This window comes from Mustelus asterias, chromosome 8, assembly GCF_964213995.1.
Source record: "Mustelus asterias chromosome 8, sMusAst1.hap1.1, whole genome shotgun sequence".
Classification (NCBI taxonomy): Eukaryota; Metazoa; Chordata; class Chondrichthyes; order Carcharhiniformes; family Triakidae; genus Mustelus; species Mustelus asterias.
Genome location: NC_135808.1, coordinates 43,961,856 through 43,984,297, shown reverse-complemented (window position 1 = coordinate 43,984,297; position 22,442 = coordinate 43,961,856). Strand labels below are relative to the sequence as shown.

At 44.7% G+C, this 22,442-nt stretch overlaps 1 protein-coding gene across 5 annotated transcripts in view; it reads right to left on the bottom strand.

The window, feature by feature from the left end:
* The window catches only part of LOC144497120 (protein phosphatase 1 regulatory subunit 1C-like), a 92,413-nt gene that overhangs the window by 21,028 nt on the left and 48,943 nt on the right, over nucleotides 1–22,442 (bottom strand). For 2 of the 5 annotated variants that reach the window (XM_078217912.1, XM_078217911.1), the window contains exon 5: nucleotides 14,713–14,845. The exons of 1 other annotated variant lie outside the window; for it this stretch is intronic. In XM_078217912.1, the coding sequence (XP_078074038.1) occupies nucleotides 14,713–14,845 (133 nt within the window). Of the gene's footprint in view, nucleotides 1–7,695; nucleotides 7,808–14,712; nucleotides 14,846–22,442 lie in introns of those variants that run through there. 2 more of the 5 variants (XM_078217909.1, XM_078217910.1) reach the window with 2 other exon arrangements.

Genomic DNA, 22,442 nt, shown 5'->3' with positions numbered 1-22,442 from the left:
ACCAAAATGGTTGACGAAGGAAGGGCTGTGGATGTTGTCTATATGGACTTTAGTAAAGCGTTTGACAAAGTCCCTCATGGTAGGCAAGTGAAAAAGGTTGGATCTCATGGGATAAAGGGGGAGGTGGCTAGATGGGTGGAGAACTGGCTTGGTCATAGAAGACAGAGGGTGGTAGTGGAAGGGTCTTTTTCCGGCTGGAGGCCTGTGACTAGTGGTGTTCCGCAGGGCTCTCTATTGGGACCTCTACTGTTTGTGATTTATATAAATGATCTGGAAGAAGGAGTAACTGGGGTGATCAGTAAGTTTGCGGACGACACAAAACTGGCAGGACTTGCAGATAGTGAGGAACATTGTCAGAGGCTACAGAAGGATATAGATAGGCTGGAAATTTGGGCAAGGAAATGGCAGATGGAGTTCAATCCTGATAAATGCGAAGTGATGCATTTTGGTGGGAATAATGTAGGGAGGAGCTACACGATAAATGGAAGAACCATAAAGGGTGTAGAGACGCAGAGGGACCTGGGTGTGCAAGTCCACAGATCTTTGAAGGTGACGTCACAGGTGGAGAAGGTGGTGAAGAAGGCATATGGCATGCTTGCCTTTATAGGACGGGGCATAGAGTATAAGAGTTGGGGTCTGATGTTGCAGATGTATAGAACATTGGTTCGGCCGCATTTGGAATACTGCGTCCAGTTCTGGTCGCCACACTACCAGAAGGACGTGGAGGCTTTGGAGAGAGTACAGAGGAGGTTTACCAGGATGTTGCCTGGTATGGAGGGGCTTGGTTATGAGGAGAGATTGGGGAAACTGGGGTTGTTCTCCTTGGAAAGACGGAGGATGAGGGGAGACTTAATAGAGGTGTATAAAATTATGAAAGGCATAGATAGGGTGAACGGTGGGAAGCTTTTCCCCGGGTCGGTGGTGACGTTCACGAGGGGTCATAGGTTCAAGGTGAAGGGGGGGAGGTTTAACACAGATATCAGAAGGACATATTTTACACAGAGGGTCGTGGGGGCCTGGAATGTGTTGCCGGGCAAGGTGGTGGAGGCGGACACACTGGGAACGTTTAAGACTTATCTAGACAGCTATATGAACGGAGTGGGAATGGAGGGATACAAAAGAGTGGTCTAGTTTGGACCAGGGAGCGGCGCGGGCTAATTGTTCCTTGTTTCTCGTTTCAAGGCTTCATTCTATGATCATCTTGCTGGTGCCAGTACAGAGCGAGACTGCGGATAGTTGGGAACCTGTCTCGGGGGCAGGGAATTCAGATGGTGTTCGTGGAAGTGGAAATGACTAGGGTTGGGAAGCATTTTCCGATCAGGGCCAGTGTGATCTCCTGGACTCGTTTCGATCGCCTCAGGGGGTCGGAGAGGAATTTCCCAGATTTTTTTTCCCCATATTGGCCCTGGGGTTTTCACTCTGGGTTTTCGCCTCTCCCTGGAGATCACATGGTCTGGAATGGGGGGGTGGGGGTGAGTTAATAGGTTGTGATGAACAAAGCATCGTAGCTGTGAGGGACAGCTCGGTGGATAGGATATTGGTATGTAGATAGGCTGGAAAATTGGGCAGGGATCCTGGATTCAGGATTCAATCCTGGACCGGGGAGCGGCGCGGGCTTGGAGGGCCGAAGGGCCTGTTCCTGTGCTGTATTGTTCTTTGTTCTTTGTTATTGACAAGGTCCCAAGCCTCTAACATTATAATTCGGTATGTAGGCGCTCAGAAGCGGCATAACCACAGAGTGATAAAATAATATGATTTGTAGACATGCACAGGGTCAGTGTCTACAGTCAGTCAGAAAGATAAAGATAGGAAAGACACAACATCACTGTATCTACAGATTCAAAGAAAGGTGGCAGTGCATAATGTCATTGAGACAGTGCCAAATTCGACACACAAATGCACAACGAAATGCTGCACATGTACTCACACAATGATCCACAGTTTTTGATTCATAGAATCATAGAATACCGACAGTGCAGAAGGAGGCCATTTGGCCCATCGATTCTGCACTGACAACAATCCCACCCAGGCCCTATCCTTGTCACCCCATGTAATCCCCGACACTAAGGGGAAATCCCATCCCGACCTGTTTCCCATAACCCCAAGTATTTACCCCGTTAATCCCCTAACCTACACATCTTGGGACACTAAGGGCATGGCCAGTCCACTTAACTTGCACATCTTTGGGGTGTGGGAGGAAACCAGAGCACCCGGAAGAAACCCACGCAGACATGGGTGAAAGGGCCCACAGGCAGTACCAGACACTGCAGACCCTCATGCAAAGACAAGCTGTTTGTCATTTTCATAAATGACCTGGATGAGGAAGTGGAGGGATGGGTTGGTAAGTTTGCTGATGACACCAAGGTAGGTGGTGTTGTGGATAGTTTGGAGGGATGTCAGAAGTTGCAGCGAGACATAGATAGAATGCAAGACTGGGCGGAGAAGTGGCAGATGGACTTCAACCCGGATAAGTGTGTAGTGATCCATTTTGGCAGATCCAATGGGATGAAGCAGCAGTATAATATGAAGGGTACCATTCTTAGCAGTGTAGAGGATCAGAAGGACCTTGGGGTCCAGGTCCATAGGACTCTTAAATCGGCCTCGCAGGTGGAGGATGCGGTCAAGAAGGCGTACGGCGTACTAGCCTTCATTAATCGAGGGATTGAGTTTAGGAGTCGGGAGATAATGCTGCAGCTTTATAGGACCCTGGTTAGACCCCACTTGGAGTACTGCGCGCAGTTCTGGTCACCTCATTACAGGAAAGATGTTGAAGCCATTGAAAGGGTGCAGAGGAGATTTACAAGGATGTTGCCTGGATTGGGGGGCATGCCTTATGAGGATAGGTTGAGGGAGCTTGGTCTCTTCTCCCTGGAGAGACGAAGGATGAGAGGTGACCTGATAGAGGTTTACAAGATGTTGAGAGGTCTGGATAGGGTAGACTCTCAGAGGCTATTTCCAAGGGCTGAAATGGTTGCTACGAGAAGACACAGGTTTAAGGTGCTGGGGGGTAGGTACAGAGGAGATGTCAGGGGTAAGTTTTTCACTCAGAGGGTGGTGGGTGAGTGGAATCGGCTGACGTCGGTGGTGGTGGAGGTAAACTCGTTGGGGTCTTTTAAGAGACTTCTGGATGAGTACATGGGATTTAATGGGATTGAGGGCTATAGATAGGCCTAGAGGTAGGGATATGATCAGCGCAACTTGTGGGCCGAAGGGCCTGTTTGTGCTGTGGCTTTCTATGTTCTATGTTCAAACAATTATTGTTGAAAGTTAGATACAGTGAAAAGTTCTGCACACACTCACACTGTGTCTGTGTGGGGAAATACAAACATGAAAGCTTTAAAGGAATTGACACAGTGGTGTGGATATGGACAATGCAGCGACACTCAGAGTGGCCGGCTCTACTGCCACTCATATAAAAATCAGAACTATAGTCACTCACAATGAAGGCGTAATTGACACTCATACAGTGACAGTGTCCTGATGGAATCAATAGTATCACTGATGGTATTTTGGGACCGAGCCTAATTGAAAATAGAAACAAAGAAAGAGAATGAGGTAGGAAGCTGGCCTTTACAGTTTTGCAGGAACATCTGCTGAATGTAAGTTTTGGAACCAATACGACTGAGGAAACAGAATTTGTTAACACCTTATGAATAACACAGAGATGGTGATGTTAATCATGATGTGGCGATGCCGGCGTTGGACTGGGGTAAACACAGTAAGAAGTTTAACAACACCAGGTTAAAGTCCAACAGGTTTATTTGGTAGCAAAAGCCACACAAGCTTTCGGAGCTCTAAGCCCCTTCTTCAGGTGAGTGGGAATTCTGTTCACAAACAGAGCTTATAAAGACACAGACTCAATTTACATGAATAATGGTTGGAATGCGAATACTTACAGCTAATCAAGTCTTTAAAAAAGACGTTGTTTTGTTTCTTAAAGACTTGATTAGCTGTAAGTATTCGCATTCCAACCATTATTCATGTAAATTGAGTTTGTGTCTTTATATGCCCTGTTTGTGAACAGAATTCCCACTCACCTGAAGAAGGGGCTTGGAGCTCCGAAAGCTTGTGAGGCTTTTGCTACCAAATAAACCTGTTGGACTTTAACCTGGTGTTGTTAAACTTCTTACGATGTTAATCATACCAATGGTGTAGTGCAGATAGGCTAAAAAAAGATGCTCAGAATTGGCAAATGTGCACTCAGTTACTTCGCCTGCTTCTGTTTCTTCAAGATATTGCTCTTGGATCTATGCATTTCCAGGTAGTCATAAGCAGAGCTGAGTAGATTCTTTACAGCTCTGTACCATTTTGCTTAAGATCTTGCCAGTGGTTGGTTATACACTGCTGACTGGGGATGTGTTCAAGTGGTAGAAGGAGTGGAGCTGAAATTCTTTGTGAAAAAGCCCGTGTTGTGAAGCACTTTATGACTGAGAGTTAGGATATCTATGCGGTGTGCATTGCTGAGCCAATTCATAAGATGTGCCTGAGTTGGATCTGCCACTTTCTATGAAATTTATGTGTTATAATGGACACACTTCACCTGTTATATCATGTTTTAATGTACATTGATATTAATGTTTGCTCAATAGGTTGTCACTCAATGTAATGTTTACTGTGTGCTTTGACATTTATATTGGAAAGCCTTATTGTGTTATAACTCATGCTTGTGGCTTTGTACTTTCAGTAAAAAATGGCGATTTTGTATTTATTCTTTTTCTGAAAAATATACTGCCCTCGGTTAGGATCTTAAAAGTTTACATAAACACACAAAGGGGCAGGTTCTCCAGAATTAGACATGATGAGTCTAGAGTCTAACACACAATGATAGGTACTACAGACTCAAGAGCAATTTCAGGATCCATAAACCTAAGCACAATGTTAGATTCACATATGACAACAGGTTCTTTGGACATGGGCATAATGACAGATCTACGGATACAAAAGCATTGAGAGTCCTCTGACACTCACATGTTGAGAGTGAATATGAACACTCGCACAATGGGATGGTTTAGAAAGGTCCAAAGAGTGACCAGTTCGACAGGTTCACAACAATGTAGGAAGGACAGCAGAAGAAAAGAAGCAGAGTGGTAAAAACCAGGAGAAAGTGCAGCTGTATATGGGGAGCCTAATAGAGCGGAACGGAAGAATGGTGGTGGCAAATGTGGATCGCTAGAAGGGAACATGTGTATATTGTACACACTTTCCGTAATGGTGGCCATACAGTTTGATTCAGTCGTTGATTAAATTAAGAGCATGGTGTGTATTAAAAAAAAAGAGTACAGTCGAAGGAAGTTAGGAAATATTGCTGTGGTAAAATCAAGTATGGAGAAAGACAGCAACTTGTCTCTGAGTGAAGATATGAGCGTGCGAGCTTGGAAATGTGTTGAGGGACAGAATTTTAACTGTTATTTTAAGCATTCGTTTTTCTTAAAGCTAATGACATTTGCATTTAGAGTTTAGTCATATTTCACTGCTCAAGGTGAGCTTCTTTCAATCTTATTCGGGGGGAAAAGACAAGCTCCCTTCATAAGAGCCGGCCTCCTTAAATTTGTTTAGTGTTTTGGTGTCCATTGCATTCTAGGGCAGAAAATACCAAAGATTCACGACCCTTTGAGTGAAGTAATTCCTCCGCATTTCTGGTTCAGATTTGACACCAGTTAGCCTAAAATTATGGCATCTCATTCTAGAATGTCCAACAAGAGGAAACGTCTGCCTTACGTCTCCAATTTCATATTTATACCTAGCATATTTATACCTAAATTAGATCTCTTCTCATTCTTTTGAACTGAAGCGACTATAGGCATGAACTACTCAATCTCTCTTCATAAGTCAAGTCCTGGAATCATCCCTGGAATCAATCTAGTGAACCTTCTCTGAAACTCCTCCAATGCATTTCCATTCTTCCTGCAACAAGCAAAACTGTGTGCAGTACTCCAGGTTCAGTCCTGTCAATGCCTTATAAAGTTGCAACATCAATTCCCTACTTTTATACTTGGCAAGGAATGCCAAAATTCCATTCATCTTCCTTATTACCTGCTGTGCGCTTTCTTGCTGAGCACGAGGTAAGCATGCACAAAGACAGCAGCTGGTCATTGTGTGCAGCTCTACAAAGAGTTTGTGCGTGGAAATTTTCTGAGTAAGGAAATTAAGTGTAGGAGCTGTTGCCGGTGTCAAAAGCTAGATTAATGAAGTGTTTATAAGAATGAAGACAGCGGCAGACCCGCTCAATAGTGCAGGCCGTCTCTACTGAGTACTTCAGATTTTTCAAGCATTTGGGGCCGATGACATCTCTACAAGGTGTAAACGTGGCATCTTAGGACGGTCAGACAAATACCGTGTTTGGAAAATTTTGTTTGTATCGTTTGGCAGTTTTTAAAATAGGTTGGTAGAGGGATTGTCACCAATGAGGGAATACTGAAGGGGGACATACAATGTTGCCAATGATCCAACGAATAGCAGTAAATGACACTGGAAAGAACACAAACAGCATCAAGTAATTTCATATACATGTTAAAATGAAAAAAATGATTACATCTGAAGTTGTGAAGCAGTCACAATAAGGTAGATGAATTGGTGGTATTTATACAAGTAAATGGGTATGATCTCATAGAATAGAATCCTTACAGTGCAGAAGAGGCCATTCAGCCCATGAGTCTGCACTGACTCTCTGACAGAGTATCTTACCCAGGTCCTCTCCGACGCCCTTTCCATGTAACTCCACACATTTAACATGGTTAATCCACCTAACCTCGGTACAAGAAGAGAGAATTGAGCAGGGCAATTCACCTAACCTGCACATCTTTGGAGTGTAGGAGGAAACTGAAGCACCTGGAGGAAACTCATGCAAACACCGGGAGGACTTACAAACTCCACACAGTCATCCAAGGATGGAATTGAATCCGAGTCCTTGGAGCTCTGGTGCAGCAGCGCTAACCACTGTGCCACAGTTCTTATAATGGAGCTAAGACTGTAGGGAATTAAATGTTCCACGGTTTACATTTAAGAGGGATACTCAAAATCAAAAAGGAGAACTGTTATTAATAGCCGACTTCAGTAAATGACCATTAAATGTTCTTTGATTGAGGTATCAAGATGTCAATAAGTTTAGGTGCAACTAGATGGCAGCAAGAGGAATAAACCATTGTTCATTAGGCATCAAAATCTTATGGTAATGTAGGATAAGCTATCCATCAGGAACTCCAGACGTAGGCGCATGCAAGACAGACAACACTCTTGCTATGTGGGATGCCAAGCGTACAGACTGGACAAATATAAATTGATCAAATGTGGTGCAGCATGAATTCCTGGAATATATGCGACATTTTATTTTCATTCTTTCACAGGAAGTGGGCATCACTGGCTTAGCCAGCATTTATTGCCCATCTCTAAGGGGCAATAAATTGCAGTGGATGTGGAGTCACATACCAGGGAAGGGCGACGGATTTCCTTTCCGATGTCAAATTTCATTATTTGCAGTGGTGGAATTCGAATCCAGGTCCCTAGAAAATTATCCCTGGTTTCTGCTTCATTAATCCAGTGACAGTACCACTCCGCCCCTGCATGCTTTTCGGCAACAGTTCCTTGAGGAACCAACTATAATACAAGCTATTTTACATCTTGATTTGCAATGATTGAGGGCTAAAAATATTCTTTTTAAATTACCGTTAGAGTTGGGTGATCACAATATTCTTCGAATATTGCATGACGTCTTAGGTTAATGAAGTTCAATCTGGAAGCAAGGTTTTAAATCTGAAGTATGAAATCTACGGAAGTATGATTGGTAAGATGGTGGTGGTAGATCTGGAAACTGCATTAAATGATATGACAGTATCCTGAAATGGTTAGCACTCAAATAGTTAATGCGTGATTTACAACAAGTGTACATTGCTTTGAAACATAAACAAACAAAACAGGGAAGACTGATCTAACGTTCGCTAACATAAAAGTTCAGATTGTATTGGATTAAATTAGTGGTTAAAGTAAATGTCTAAAAGTGCAAACTTGAGGTTTACAAACTTGTTTTTACAATTTATCACATGATAGCGAAAATAATGACACCGCCATAGATAATAGGGTTTAAGAGTGAACTGGTGAGAAACAGAGAGTGGGATTGTAATCACTTGTCTGAGTAGGTGAATGTTGACAAAGACAAATGTGAGCCCAACGCAGACAGAGAGTGGATAATTTATAATGGAGAATATGGAAATGCCAGAGAATCAAAACAAATAGGTTTTGGCTGTCTTCATGGAAAGAAATACACAATGCTTCCAGAAATGGTTGAGTAGCAAGGGACAAGCAGTGATGAGGAACTGGAAAAAATATTAAGTGATACTAGAAATTAATGTGAATTAAATATAAGTCCTGTGCATCTGATTATCCACTACCAAGAGTCTAGAAAGAGGTAGTTGTAGAGATAATGGATGCATTCTTGACCACTTTGCAATATTCTATACATTCTGCAATGGCGCCTGTATCCTGTATGGCGTGAAGCGTAACTCAGCTACTTTATAAATAAGGTGCCAGTAAAGGGCGAGGAATCGACCTGTTTAAACTAGCCTCAGCAGCAGGAAAGTAAAGGATAGGTTCCAAATAATGAGATATTAAATGCTCAGAGTATAATGGTGGGAAGAAGCAAAATCAACATGGATTTGTGAAATGGAATTCAGGTTTGGCAAACCTATTGGAGTTTGCTTTGAGGATGTTACCTCAGAACAGTTAAGGGAGAATCAGTGGCTATGGTGCATTTCAATCTCTTGTAATAGAAATTTTTCTGTAATGTTCCACACAAGACCTCAGTAAATAAAATTGCAGCACATTGGATTGGGTATAATAAAGCTAAGTCTCAGGTGTACCAATCTATTCGGATGTTTACAGGTGTCTTAGCATTTATCTAAAGGGAATCTGAGACAGAAGTAGCGATATCTTCATTAGTTTGTATGGAATCATGCTTTGATCGCATGTGGAGTTTTGCTCTCCTTCCCTTAGGAAGAATGTTATTGCCATAGAGGGAGATAAATGACAATACATCAGATTGTCTCTGGGATTGCAGGAGTATCCCCTGAAAAAAGATGCGGCAAAGTGGGCCTCTGTGCTCTAGAGTTTCAAAGAATGGGAGGTGATCTTAATTAAACCTACAACATATTTAAAAAGATAGATAGGTAGATGAAGGTAAGATGTTTCCCTTGGTTGTGGAGTATAGTTCCACAATTTCAAAATAAGACATTTATGACAAAGATGTGGAATATTTTTACTTAGAGGTTTCTGCATGTTTGGAACTCTGTGCCCGAAGGGGTTGTGGAAGTCCAGTCATTTCGTAAATTAAAATCAGAGACAGATAGGTACCTAAAGGCCAATCAAATAGGGATGCAAGGTTAGTGAGGAAAAGAGATTGGATTCATTGCTTAGGCATGATAGAATCACAGAATCATAGAAACCCTACAGTGCAGAAGGAGGCCATTCAGCCCATCGAGTCTGCACTGACAACAATTGCACCGAGGCCCTATCCTGTAGTCTCACATATTTACCCGTCTAATTTTTCATGGGGTTCCTTGTTGTAGTAGTTTAAATTTGAAAAGCAGAAGTAGGCCGCCCACGGGGCAACCTGGGAAGGCATTTAGTTTTTTTTTTAAGCGCGCGGGAGGTTTAAAAAGCAGGCCGCAGTATCCAGCGGGCAGCGTTGAGAGTGGGCAGTGGGAGTGAGAAGGGAGCAGAGTGAGAGCTGAAGGGCTTTGGCTCTAAGGGCTTAGACGGAAAGGGCGAGGCGGGGTAAGTTTAATTCTTAAGTACGTTTCTCTGTGTTCCTTGAAATAAGAAGGGAAATTATGAGTGTGAGGCCAGTCTGTTGTTCCCAATGTAGGATGTGGGAGGTCCTGGAGGCTCCTGGCCTCCCGGACATCCATATCTGTGATGGGTGTGTCGAGCTGCGGTTCCTAAGGGACCGTGTTACAGAATTGGAACTGCAGCTCGAGGATCTTCGTCTGGTTAGGGAAAATGAGGAGGTGATAGACAGGAGCTATCAGCAGGTGGTCACACCGGGGCCACGGGAGGCAGACAAGTGGGTAACGTCCAGGAAGGGGAATGCTCGGGTGATAGAGAGCACCCCGGTGGATGTGCCCCTTCACAATAAGTACTCCTGTCTGAGTGCTGCTGGGGGGGGACAACCCACCTGGGGGAAGCAGCAGTGGCCGTGTCTCTGGAGCAGAGTCTGGCCCTGTAACTCCGAGGGCTAAGGAAAGGAGGAGGAAGGCAGTATTAATCGGGGACTCAACAGTAAGGGGATCGGACAGGCTTTTTTGCGGAGGCAGACGGGAGTCTCAGATGGTGGTCTGCCTCCCTGGTGCCGGGAGCCGGGATGTCTCTGATCGCATCCCAGATATCCTGAGGTGGGAGGGAGAGGAGCCAGAGGTCGTGATACATATTGGTACCGCTGACATAGGTAGGAAGAGGGAAGGGGCCATGAAAAGGGAACATAGGGAGTTAGGTAGACAATTGAGAAGGAGGAACGCAAAGGTAGTAATCTCAGGATTGCTGCCTGTGCCACGGGAAAGTGAGAACAAGAATGGAGTGAGGTGGAGGATGAATACGTGGCTGAGGGACTGGAGCAGGGGGCAGGGATTCAGGTTCCTGAATCATTGGGACCTCTTTCGGGGCAGGTGTGACCTGTACAAAAAAGACGGGTGGCACTTGAATCCCAGGGGGCGAATATCCTGGCAGGAAGGTTGGCTAAGGCTACTGGGGAGACTTTAAACTAGAAAGGTTGGGGGGAGGGAATCGTGATGAGGTGACTGAGAGCGAGGAGGTTAGCCCGCAAATAGAGATCTGTTCCACTTACCTGCCTGCTCCCTAACATGATCTGAAGCGAATCAGTTCCACCCTTTCAATCATTTCCACATCCCCAGGGATCTGTTCTGGGACCCTTGCTGTTTGTCATTTTCAGAAATGACCTGGATGAGGAAGTGGAGGGATGGGTTGGTAAGTTTGCTGACGACACGAAGGTTGGTGGTGTTGTGGATAGGTTGGAGGGATGGCAGAAGCTGCAGCGTGACATAGATAGGATGCAAGACTGGGCGGAGAAGTGGCAGATGGACTTCAACCCGGATAAATGTGTAGTGGTCCATTTTGGCAGGTCAAATGGGATGAAAGAGTATAATATCAGGGGTAAGACTCTTAGCAGTGTAGAGGATCAGAAGGACCTTGGGGTCCGGGACCATAGGACTCTTAAATCGGCCTCGCAGGTAGAGGAGGTGGTTAAGAAGGCGTAGGGTGTGCTGGCCTTCATCAATCGAGGGATTGAGTTTCGGAGTCCAGGGATAATAATGCAGCTTTATAAGACCCTCGTCGGACCCCACTTGGACTACTGTGCTCAGTTCTGGTCGCCTCATTACAGGAGGGATGTGGAAATGATTGAAAGGGTGCAGAGAAGATTTACAAGGATGTTGCCTGGATTGGTTGGCATGCCTTATGAGGATAAGTTGAGGGAGCTCGGTCTTTTCTCCTTGGAGAGACGAAGGATGAGAGGTGACCTGATAGAGGTGTACAAGATGTTGAGAGGTATAGATCGGGTGGATTCTCGGAGGCTTTTTCCCAGGGCTGAAATGGCTGCTACGAGAGGACACAGGTTTAAGGTGCTGGGGAGTAGGTACAGAGGAGATGTCAGGGGTAAGTTTTTCGCTCAGAGGGTGGTGGGTGAGTGGAATCGGCTGCCGTCAGTGGTGGGGGAGGCAAACTCAATAGGGTCTTTTAAGAGACTTCTGGATGAGTACATGAGACTTAATAGGATTGAGGGTTATAGGTAAGCCTATATATAAGCCTAGGTAGGTAGGGACATGACCAGCGCAACTTGTGAGCCGAAGGGTCTGTTTGTGCTGTATTTTTTTCTATGTTCTAATCCCTGATCACGTTGAAGTGTGAAGCAGGCTCTGCGGGCAGAATGACCATCTCCTATGTTCCAGTGTTCCTATGTTCCTCTATACCGGTATATGCTGAATTGGTTATCGGACAGAAAGAACGAGTGGAAATAAACAGGTAATTCACAGATTAGCAGGCTGTTATGAGTGTCATTGCGCAAGACCCACGTAAATTGGGAGGAGGATGCATAAAGGATTCAAGGGAATTTAGAAGCACCAAGTAAAATCGGTCATAACATGGAAGGTGGAATATAACACAAAAATATGCAGCATTTTCCAGTCTAGTATGAAAAAAAAGGAATATTCCTGATCTTTTTACATGGTGCATGATCGGAAAATGTAACGTCCAAATGGTGAACTTGCTCATAGATCACTGAAAGTTAGCATCTATTTGCAGCACACAATTACAAAAGCAAATGATATATTGGCTTTTTACAGGATGACTCAAGGACAACTGTTGTTGCTGCAGTTGTCTCTTCATAAGGCAATACTTCATCTTATTCCATGCTGTAATTTTCCTGGATCAGCTAGCTAGAGTGTTGCCACATAATTTTAAATTCAGAGGTGGCACTCTACATCAAGCATGGCTGCGCATGAGTCTCTCCCGCTCTTAATGTCAGTAGCGTGTTGGAAGGAGTTTTTGCATGTTGATACTCAACATGATGACTTTCTTATAAAATCAACTTCCTTGGCCCATCATAGAATCATTGATACCCTACAGTACAGAAAGAGGCCATTCGGCCCATCGGGTCTGCACCGACCCTACCCCCATATCCCTACATATTTACCCGCTAATCCCTCTAACCTACGCATCTCAGGACACTAAGGGCAATTTTTAGCATGGCCAATCAATCTAACCTAATCAGGACTTGTCGTGGAACATGAAGGTTTTGACTCAGAGGTAGGGACATTACCCAATATGCTGCAAGACATTGCGCAGGTGTAGAATAGAATCCTACAGTTCAGGAGGCCATTCGGCCCATCGAGTCTGCACTGACCACAATCCCACGCAAGCCCTATCCTCATGACCCCATGCATTTACCTTAGCTAGTCCCCCTGACATTAAGGGGCAATTTAGCATAGCCAATCCACCTAACCTGCACATCTTTGGATTGTGGGAGGAAACCGAAGCGTCCAGAGGAAACCCACGCAGACATGGGGAGAATGTGCAAGCTATACACAGAGAGTGACCCAAGTCGTGAATCGAACCTGGGTCCCTGGCGCTTTGAGGCAGCCGTGCCACCGTGTACAGATGTCTTGCTGCAATTGTACAGTGCTTTGCTGAGACTGCACTTGCAACATTGCATACTGCTTTGCTCTCATTAGCTCAATGAGGACATTCTTCTCAGATTGCGCGAGCAATGAATGTTCTCTATAAGGATGCCTAAGCTGGATTGATTGTCCACTGATGAGTGTTTGAGTGACCTGACCAATATTTGCTCATGTTCAGAATAATCAGAGTTGATCATATTTAAACATGTCCTATAGTGCTTGGCATGATAGATGCAGAAATAATTTCCATGCTCGCGGGTCTACAAACATGAGAGCGGTCTCAAAATAAGGGGTAGACAACTTTGAACAAAGATGGGAAGGAATTTCATGTCACAGAGCGTGGCAAATGTCTGGAATTCTCTAGCGATGAGTGTTATGGAGGTCAGTCAAGGCAGTGATTGATAATATTTTTGGTAGAATGATAAAACCTTAGGATTGTTACAGCACAGAAGAACAGATTTGAGATCATACGGGAAATGGCACTGAGGGAGAAGATAAGCATGATATAATTGAATGGTGAGACATTTTGTCGGGCTCAGTGGCCTAATTCTTATTTCTGTTTCAAAGAACAACAAAGAACAAAAATTACAGCACAGGAACAGGCCCTTCAAGCCTCCACCGAACATGTTGCCTGTCTGAACTAAAACCCCCTATCCTTCCGGGGACCATATCCCTCTATTTCCATCCTATTCATGCATTTGTCCAGATACCCCTTAAAAGTCACTATCGTATCTGCTTCCACTCCCTTCCCCGACAGCGAGTTCCAGGCACCCACCACCCTCTGGGTAAAAAACGTACCTCGTACATCTCCTTTAAACCTTGCCCCGGCACTTTAAACCTATGCCCCCTCGTAATTAATGCCCCTGCCGATGAAGGCAAGGATGCCGTATGCCTTCTTGACTGCCTTCTCCACCTGTGTTGCCACTTTCAGTGACCTGTGTACCTGTACACCCAGATCCCTCTGCCTATCAATACTCTTAAGGATTAAATCATAGAAAGTCATAGAAACCTTACAGTGCAGAAGGAGGCCATTCGGCCCATCGAGTCTGCACCGACCACAATCCCACCCAGGCCCTACCCCCACATTCTGCCAGGGTTTCTTATGGTCCTTCTTTCTTATGGTCTCAAATGTAATATTGCATCCACTTCTGGGCACAGACTTTAGAAAGGATGTGATGATGGGTCAGAAAACCAGTGCCTGACTGTCCTCAGGATAACAAGGCAAAACATCGCTGGGCAGTTAGAAGAATGTGTGTGTCAAGATAATGAGTGTACAATGACTGCTACATTATTACCGATGTGTTGGTCATCTTCTTAAGGTGCCTGGACATTTTGGGAGGATCATTACTATATGCAGCAAAGAAGCACAGTTGAATGTTGCTGGTGTGCTTCTCTCGGCACGAAATTGTGCAGGTGCGGCAGAGACAATACTTCATACTTATACACTCTTTCCATGTTAAGCAGGCCAGCTAACATAATGTGGAATGATCATTCGATAGTGAACATGGAAACTGGTATTGTGAAATCTCCTCACCTACTTCCTTCATGCAGAGTCTCGTTCTCTATACCCAGTAAAGAATGCTCAGTCGCGGGACGATCTATCCCCTCTGACCCACTGCAGCATGCAGCGTCCGGACTATCATCTCCAAATTCTGTCTCTTGGATTTCTGCAATGATACAGAAGGGACCTGAATGCACAGTGAACCTGTCAATAGGACAATTACCGATAGTATCCCATACAACAGCATCGGTGGTCATGTCTACGAAAAGTAAAGGGAAACTAAAATCGATGAGATGGGGGGGACTGAACTGCACAGCTAACTGATCCCCCTTTTCCTATCTCAAAGAACAGAGAACAGTACAGTACAGGGACAGGCCCTTTGCCCTCCAAGCCTGTAACGATCATGATGCCTGCCTAAACTAAAACCTAGAAATCATCATAGAATCATCATAGAAACCCTACAGTGCAGAAGGAGGCCATTCGGCCCATCGAGTCTGCACAGACCACAATCCCACCCAGGCCCTACCCCCACATATTTTACCCGCTAATCCCTCTAACCTACACATCCCAGGACTCTAAGGGGCAATTTTTTTTTTTTAACCTGGCCAATCAACCTAACCTGCATATCTTTGGACTGTGGGAGGAAACCGGAGCACCCGGAGGAAACCCACGCAGACACGAGGAGAATGTGCAAACTCCACACAGACAGTGACCCGAGCTGGGAATCGAACCTGGGACCCTGGAGCTGTGAAGCAGCAGTGCTAACCACTGTGCTACCGTGCCGTACCTTATGCACTTACGGAGTTCGTATCCTTTCCATCCTATTCATGTATTCGTCTACATGCCCCTTAAATGTCACTATTGTACATCCCCAGGCACAGCATTCCAGACATTCCTCCCTCTGTAAAAAACTTGCCTCGCACATCTCCGCTAAACTTCTCCCCACACACCTTAAACCTATGTCCCCTAGTACTTAACTTTTCTACTCTAGGAAAGAGCACCTGACTATCCACTCTGCCCGTGCCACTCATAATCTTGTAAACCTCTATCAGGTCGCCTCTCAACCTTCTTCGTTAGTGAGAACAAACTGAGTTTATCCAAACTTTCCTCATAGCTAATACCTCTTCTGTACCCTCTGCAAAGCATCCACATCCTTCTGGTAGTGTGGTGACCAGAATTATACACAATATTCCAAATGAGGCCCAAGTAAGGTTCTGTACAGCTGCAACATGACCTGCCAATTTTTATACTCGACCGATTAAGGTAAGTATGCCGTATGCCTTTTTGACTACCTTATCCACCTGCGTTGCCACTTTCAGTGATCGATGGACATGTACGCCCAGATCTCTCTGCCTGTCAATACTGTGAAGGGTTCCACCATTTATTGTATAATTTCTACATGCTTTGGACCTTTCAAAATGCATTACCTCACACTTGTCTGGATTAAACTCCATCTGCCATTTCTCCGCCCAAAACTCCAAACGATCTATATCTTGCTGTATCCTCTGACAATCCTCTTCACTATCCGCAACTCCACCAATTTTTGTGTCATCTGCGAATTTACTAATCAAACCAGCTACATTTTCCTCCAAATCATTTAATATATACTACGAACAACAAAGGTCCCAGAACTGATCCCTATGGAATACCGCTAGTCACAGGCTTCCATTCAGAAAAGTAACCCACCACTGCTACTCTATACCCAAGCCAGTTCTGTATCCATCTTCCCTGCTCTCCTCTGATCCCGTGTGACTTCAGCTTTTGTCCCAGTCTACCATGAGGTACCTTGTCAAAGTCCATGTATACAACATTCACTGCCTTTCCCCCATCTATCATCTTTTGAGGAAGTGACTTCCTCAAAAAACTTGATGAAGTTAGTGAGGCACGACTCCCACTTCACAAAACCATGCTGTCTATCACTAATAAGTCCAATTGTTTCCAAATGTGAGTAAATCCTGTCCCTAAGAATTCCATAGAAACCCTACAGTGCAGAAAGAGGCCATTCGACCCATCGAGTCTGCACCGACAACAATCCCACCCAGGTCCTATCCCAGTATCCCTACATATTTACCCGCTAATCCCTCTAACCTACGCATCCCGGGACACTAAGGGGCAATTTAGCATGGCCAATCAACCTAACCCACACACATTTTTGGACTGTGGGAGGAAACCGGAGCACCCGGAGGAAACCCACGCAGACACAGGGAGAATGTGCAAACTCTGCATAGATTCAGGAAGAATCTGTTCCAATAATTTCCTTACCACTGACGTAAGGTTTACCAGCCTATAATTTCCTGGATTATCCCTGCTGCCCTTCTTCAACAGTGGAAAAACATTGGCTATTCTCCAGTCCTCTGGAACTTCACCTGTACAGTAAGAAGTCTCACAACACCAGGTTAAAGTCCAACAGGTTTATTTGGTAGCAAATGCCATAAGCTTTCGGAGCACTGCTCCTTCGTCAGATGGACCTTATCCACTCCATCTGACGAAGGAGATGGAGTGGATAAGGAGATGGAGTGGACCTTATCCACTTCATCACAAAGGAGAAAGTGCTAGAGAAACTAAAAGGTCTGAAAATTGATAAATCTCCGGGCCCAGATGGGCTACATCCTAGAGTTCTAAAGGAGATAGCTGAAGAAATAGTGGAGGCGTTAGTTATGATCTTTCAAAAGTCACTGGAGTCAGGGAAAGTCCCAGAGGATTGGAAAATCGCTGTTGTAACCCCACTGTTCAAGAAGGGAACAAGAAAAAAGATGGAAAATTATAGGCCAATTAGCCTAACCTCAGTTGTTGGCAAAATTCTAGAATCCATCGTTAAGGATGAGATTTCTAAATTCTTGGAAGTGCAGGGTCGGATTAAGACAAGTCAGCATGGATTTAGTAAGGGGAGGTCGTGCCTGACAAACCTGTTAGAGTTCTTTGAAGAGATAACAAATAGGTTAGACCAAGGAGAGCCAATGGATGTTATCTATCTTGACTTCCAAAAGGCCTTTGACAAGGTGCCTCACGGGAGACTGCTGAGTAAAATAAGGGCCCATGGTATTCGAGGCAAGGTACTAACATGGATTGACGATTGGCTGTCAGACAGAAGGCAGAGAGTTGGGATAAAAGGTTCTTTCTCAGAATGGCAACCGGTGACAAGTGGTGTCCCGCAGGGTTCAGTGTTGGGGCCACAGCTGTTCTCTTTATATATTAACGATCTAGATGACGGGACTGGGAGCATTCTGGCCAAGTTTGCCGATGATACAAAGATAGGTGGAGGGGCAGGTAGTATTGAGGAGGTGGGGAGGCTGCAGAAAGATTTAGACAGTTTAGGAGAGTGGTCCAAGAAGTGGCTGATGAAATTCAACGTGGGCAAGTGCGAGGTCGTACACTTTGGAAAAAAGAATAGAGGCATGGACTATTTTCTAAACGGTGACAAAATTCATAATGCTAAAGTGCAAAGGGACTTGGGAGTCCTAGTCCAGGATTCTCTAAAGGTAAACTTGCAGGTTGAGTCCGTAATTAAGAAAGCAAATGTAATGTTGTCATTTATCTCAAGAGGCTTGGAATACAAAAGCAGGGATGTACTTCTGAGGCTTTATAAAGCACTGGTTAGGCCCCATTTGGAGTACTGTGAGCAATTTTGGGCCCCACACCTCAGGAAGGACATACTGGCACTGGAGCGGGTCCAGCGGAGATTCACACGGATGATCCCAGGAATGGTAGGCCTGACATACGATGAACGTCTGAGGATCGTGGGATTATATTCATTGGAGTTTAGGAGGTTGAGGGGAGATCTGATAGAAACTTACAAGATAATGAACGGCTTAGATAGGATGGACGTAGGGAAGTTGTTTCCATTAACAGGGGAGACTAGGACGCGGGGGCACAGCCTTAGAATAAAAGGGAGTCACTTTAGAACAGAGATGAGGAGAAATTTCTTCAGCCAGAGAGTGGTGGGTCTGTGGAATTCATTGCCACAGAGGGCTGTGGAGGCCGAGACGTTGAGCGTCTTCAAGACAGAAATTGATAAATTCTTGATTTCTCGAGGAATTAAGGGCTATGGGGAGAGAGCGGGTAAATGGAGTTGAAATCAACCATGATTGAATGGTGGAGTGGACTCGATGGGCCGAATGGCCTTACTTCCGCTCCTATGTCTTATGGTCTTATGGTCTTATGGAAAGCTTATGGTATTTGCTACCAAATAAACCTGTTGGACTTTAACCTGGTGTTGTGAGACTTCTTACTGTGCTTACCCCAGTCCAACGCCGGCATCTCCACATCATGACTTCACCTGTAGCCAGTGAGGATACAAAGATTTCTGTCAAGGCCCCAGCAATTTCCTCCCATGCCTCCCTCAGTATTCTGGGGTAGATCCCATTAGGCCCTGGGGACTTATCTACTTTAATTCTTTTTAAGATGCCCAACAACTCCTTTTTGATATCGAGATGACCCAGAATATCGACCCACCCTACCCTAGACTCCTCATCCACCAAGGCCTTTTCTTTGGTGAATACTAAGGCAAAGTATTCATTTAGTATCTCGCCCAATCTCCTTGAAGATTTCAGTTCAAATCTTGATCCTGTGGCTGCGATGATTCTCTGGTCATCCTCACAATCCTGGAAGATCAGTTAACACTTGCACACTCCATTTATGAGTCGGTACAGCCTAATAATTCACACACATCCTGATGGTGATGGCAGTAGTTTCCTTCTATGGTACATTGTTCCGACAGAACGGAAGCTATAACATAGCAATCACTGCATTGCAGAAAGCTCCCTCATTGCATCTTCACCACGCAATACCTATAACATTCAACACAAAAACATTCAGCCAGCAAAAATCCCAAAATACACAACCTTAATGATCAACACCAAAGCAATTCAAAACTACCAAATGCATTCAGAGATCCAAACTCCCTGAAATACTTAACAAAGAATAAAGAACAAAGAAAATTACAGCACAGGAACAGGCCCTTCAGCCTCCAGGCCTGCACCGACCATGCTGCCCAACTGAACTAAAACCCCAGACCCTTCCAGGGACCACATCCCTCTATTCCCATTCTATTCATGTATTTGTCAAGACGCCCCTTGAAAGTCACTATCATATCTGCTTCCACTAGCTCCCTGGGCAGTGAGTTCCAGGCACCCACCACCCTCTGAGTAAAAAACTTGCCTCGTACATCTCCTTTAAACCTTGGTCCTCGCACCTTAAACCTATGCCCATTAATAATTGACTCTTTCACCCTGGGAAAAAGCTTCTGACGATCCACTCTCTCCATGCCCATCATTCTTGTAGATTTCCATCAAGTCGCTCACAACCTCCGTCATTGCAGTGAGAATAAACCATGTTTCTCCAACCTCTTGTCATAGCTAATGCCCTCCATACCAGGCAACATCCTGGTAGCTCTTTTCTGTACCCTCTCCAAAGCCTACACGTTCTTCTGGTCGTGTGGCGACCAGAATTGAACACTATATTCCAAGTGCAACCTAACTAAAGTTCTGTGAAGTTGCAACATAACTTGCTAATTTTTAAACTCAATGCCCCGGCCGATGAAGGCAAGCATGCCGTGTGCTTTCTTGACTACCTTCTCCACCTTTATCGCCACTTTTAGTGGCCTGTTTACTTGTACACCCAGATCCCCCTGCCTATCAATACTCTTAAGGGTTCTGCCATTTACTTATATTTCCCATCTGTATTAGACCTTCCAAAATACATTGTCTCACATTTGTCCGGATTAAACTCCATCTGCCATCTCTCCACCCAAGTCTCCAACCGATCTATATTCTGCTGTGTCCTCCAGTCCTCATCGCTATCCACAATATCACCAACCTTTGTGTCACCCGCAAACTTACTAATCAAACCAGTTACATTTTCCACCAAATCATTTATATTACAAACAGTAAAGGTCCCAGCACTGATCCCTGAGGAACACTACTAGTCACAGCCCTCCATTCAGAAATGCACCCTTTCATTGCTACCCTTTGTCTTCTATGACCGAGCCAGTTCTGTATCTATCGTGCCAGCTCACTTTTCATCCCATGTGACTTCACCTTCTGTACCAGTCTGCCATGACTTGTCAAAGGCCGTACTGAAATCCAGGTAGACAACATCCACTACCTTACCCTCATCAACCATCTTCATCACTTCCTCAAAAAACTCAATCAAGTTAGTGAGACATGACCTCCCCTTCACAAAACCATGTTGCCTCTCGCTAATAGGTCCATTTATTTCCAAGCGGGAGTTAATCCCATCTCGAAGAATCCTCTCCAATAATTTCCCTACCACTGATGTAAAGCTCATCAGCCTGTAATTACCTGGATTATCCTTGCTAACCCTTCTTAAACATGGGAACAATATTGGCTATTCTCCAATCTGGAACCTCCTCTGTAGCCGGTGAGGATACAAAGATTTCTCTCAAGGCCCCAGCAACTTCCTCCCTTGACTCTCTCAGTATTCTGGGGTATATCCCATCTCGCCCTGGAGATTTATCTCTTAATGTTTTTTAAGACTCCCAATACCATCTCCTTTTTGATCTCAACATGACTCAAACTATCTCACACCCTTCTCCAGACTCATCATTCACCAAGTCCTTCTCTTTGGTGAATACTGACACAAAGTACTCATTTAATACCTCGCCCATTTCATAGAATCATAGAAACCCTACAGTGCAGAAAGAGGCCATTTGGCCCATCGAGTCTGCACCAACCACAATCCCACCCAGGCCCTACCCCCATACCCCTACATATTTACCTGCTAATCCCTCTAACCTACGCATCGCAGGACTTTAAGGGGCAATTTTTAGCATGGCCAATCAACCTATAGATTCCCTCCCCTGTCCTTGAGTGGGCCAATCCTTCGTGATCAACATCTAATCATTAAAAATGATTAAATGTCCAAGCACAGTTAGAGCTCCCATCTCCACACATCCCAATTTCTCTGAAAAACACTTAACACTTTCCAAAGCACCCATCTATACTGTTCAACGCCACCACAAATCATAAGCCACAAAGAGATTCACGCACAGCAACGTTTTCATGAACACGTCAAATATTCCAAACGCACAAAACATATATAGCACTTTCCCTTATCCACCACTCATCCACTGCAGAACTCATAATATACTCGCTCAAAGCATATGCATACTCCTGTCAAATCACTTACATATCTAAACTCCACAACACACATCTCATATTGCTAACCAAATTAACACACATGATTACCAGCAGTAACATTCAAAATTCCCAAATTCATTTACATCACACGAATACCGGAAACCACACTTTACCCTTTCAAATCGCTCCGGTATCTTCACACTCTCTTTTGTGTTCACACATTGCCATATCCAAAGCAATGAAAACTCACAAACGCTGCATCTAAAGCATACAGTGTTAAACTCCCAAAGTCTACTTCACGCTTCATCGCCCACTGTTTTTCATTCTCCAAATAGGTAGCCTCAATTAATCTGAATACCCCAAATCATTTAAGCTCCACCCACATAAGTTGCATGTCCCCAGAAGACACTCAGACTGCAAAACCGTAACATTCGCAGCCACAAATATATGTTCATTCCTATCACAGTCAACAGAAATCGCCAACATACAGCACGCCCATTCATTTATCTTCGCACATTTTCTCAACATATGGAAACCAGTTTGCAGTCCTCATAAAACAAGTTAAACTCCGCACTGTCTGTGTGGAGTTTGCACATTCTCCCCGTGTCTGCGTGGGTTTCCTCCGCGTGCTCCCGTTTCCTCCCACAGTCCAAAGATGTGTGGGTT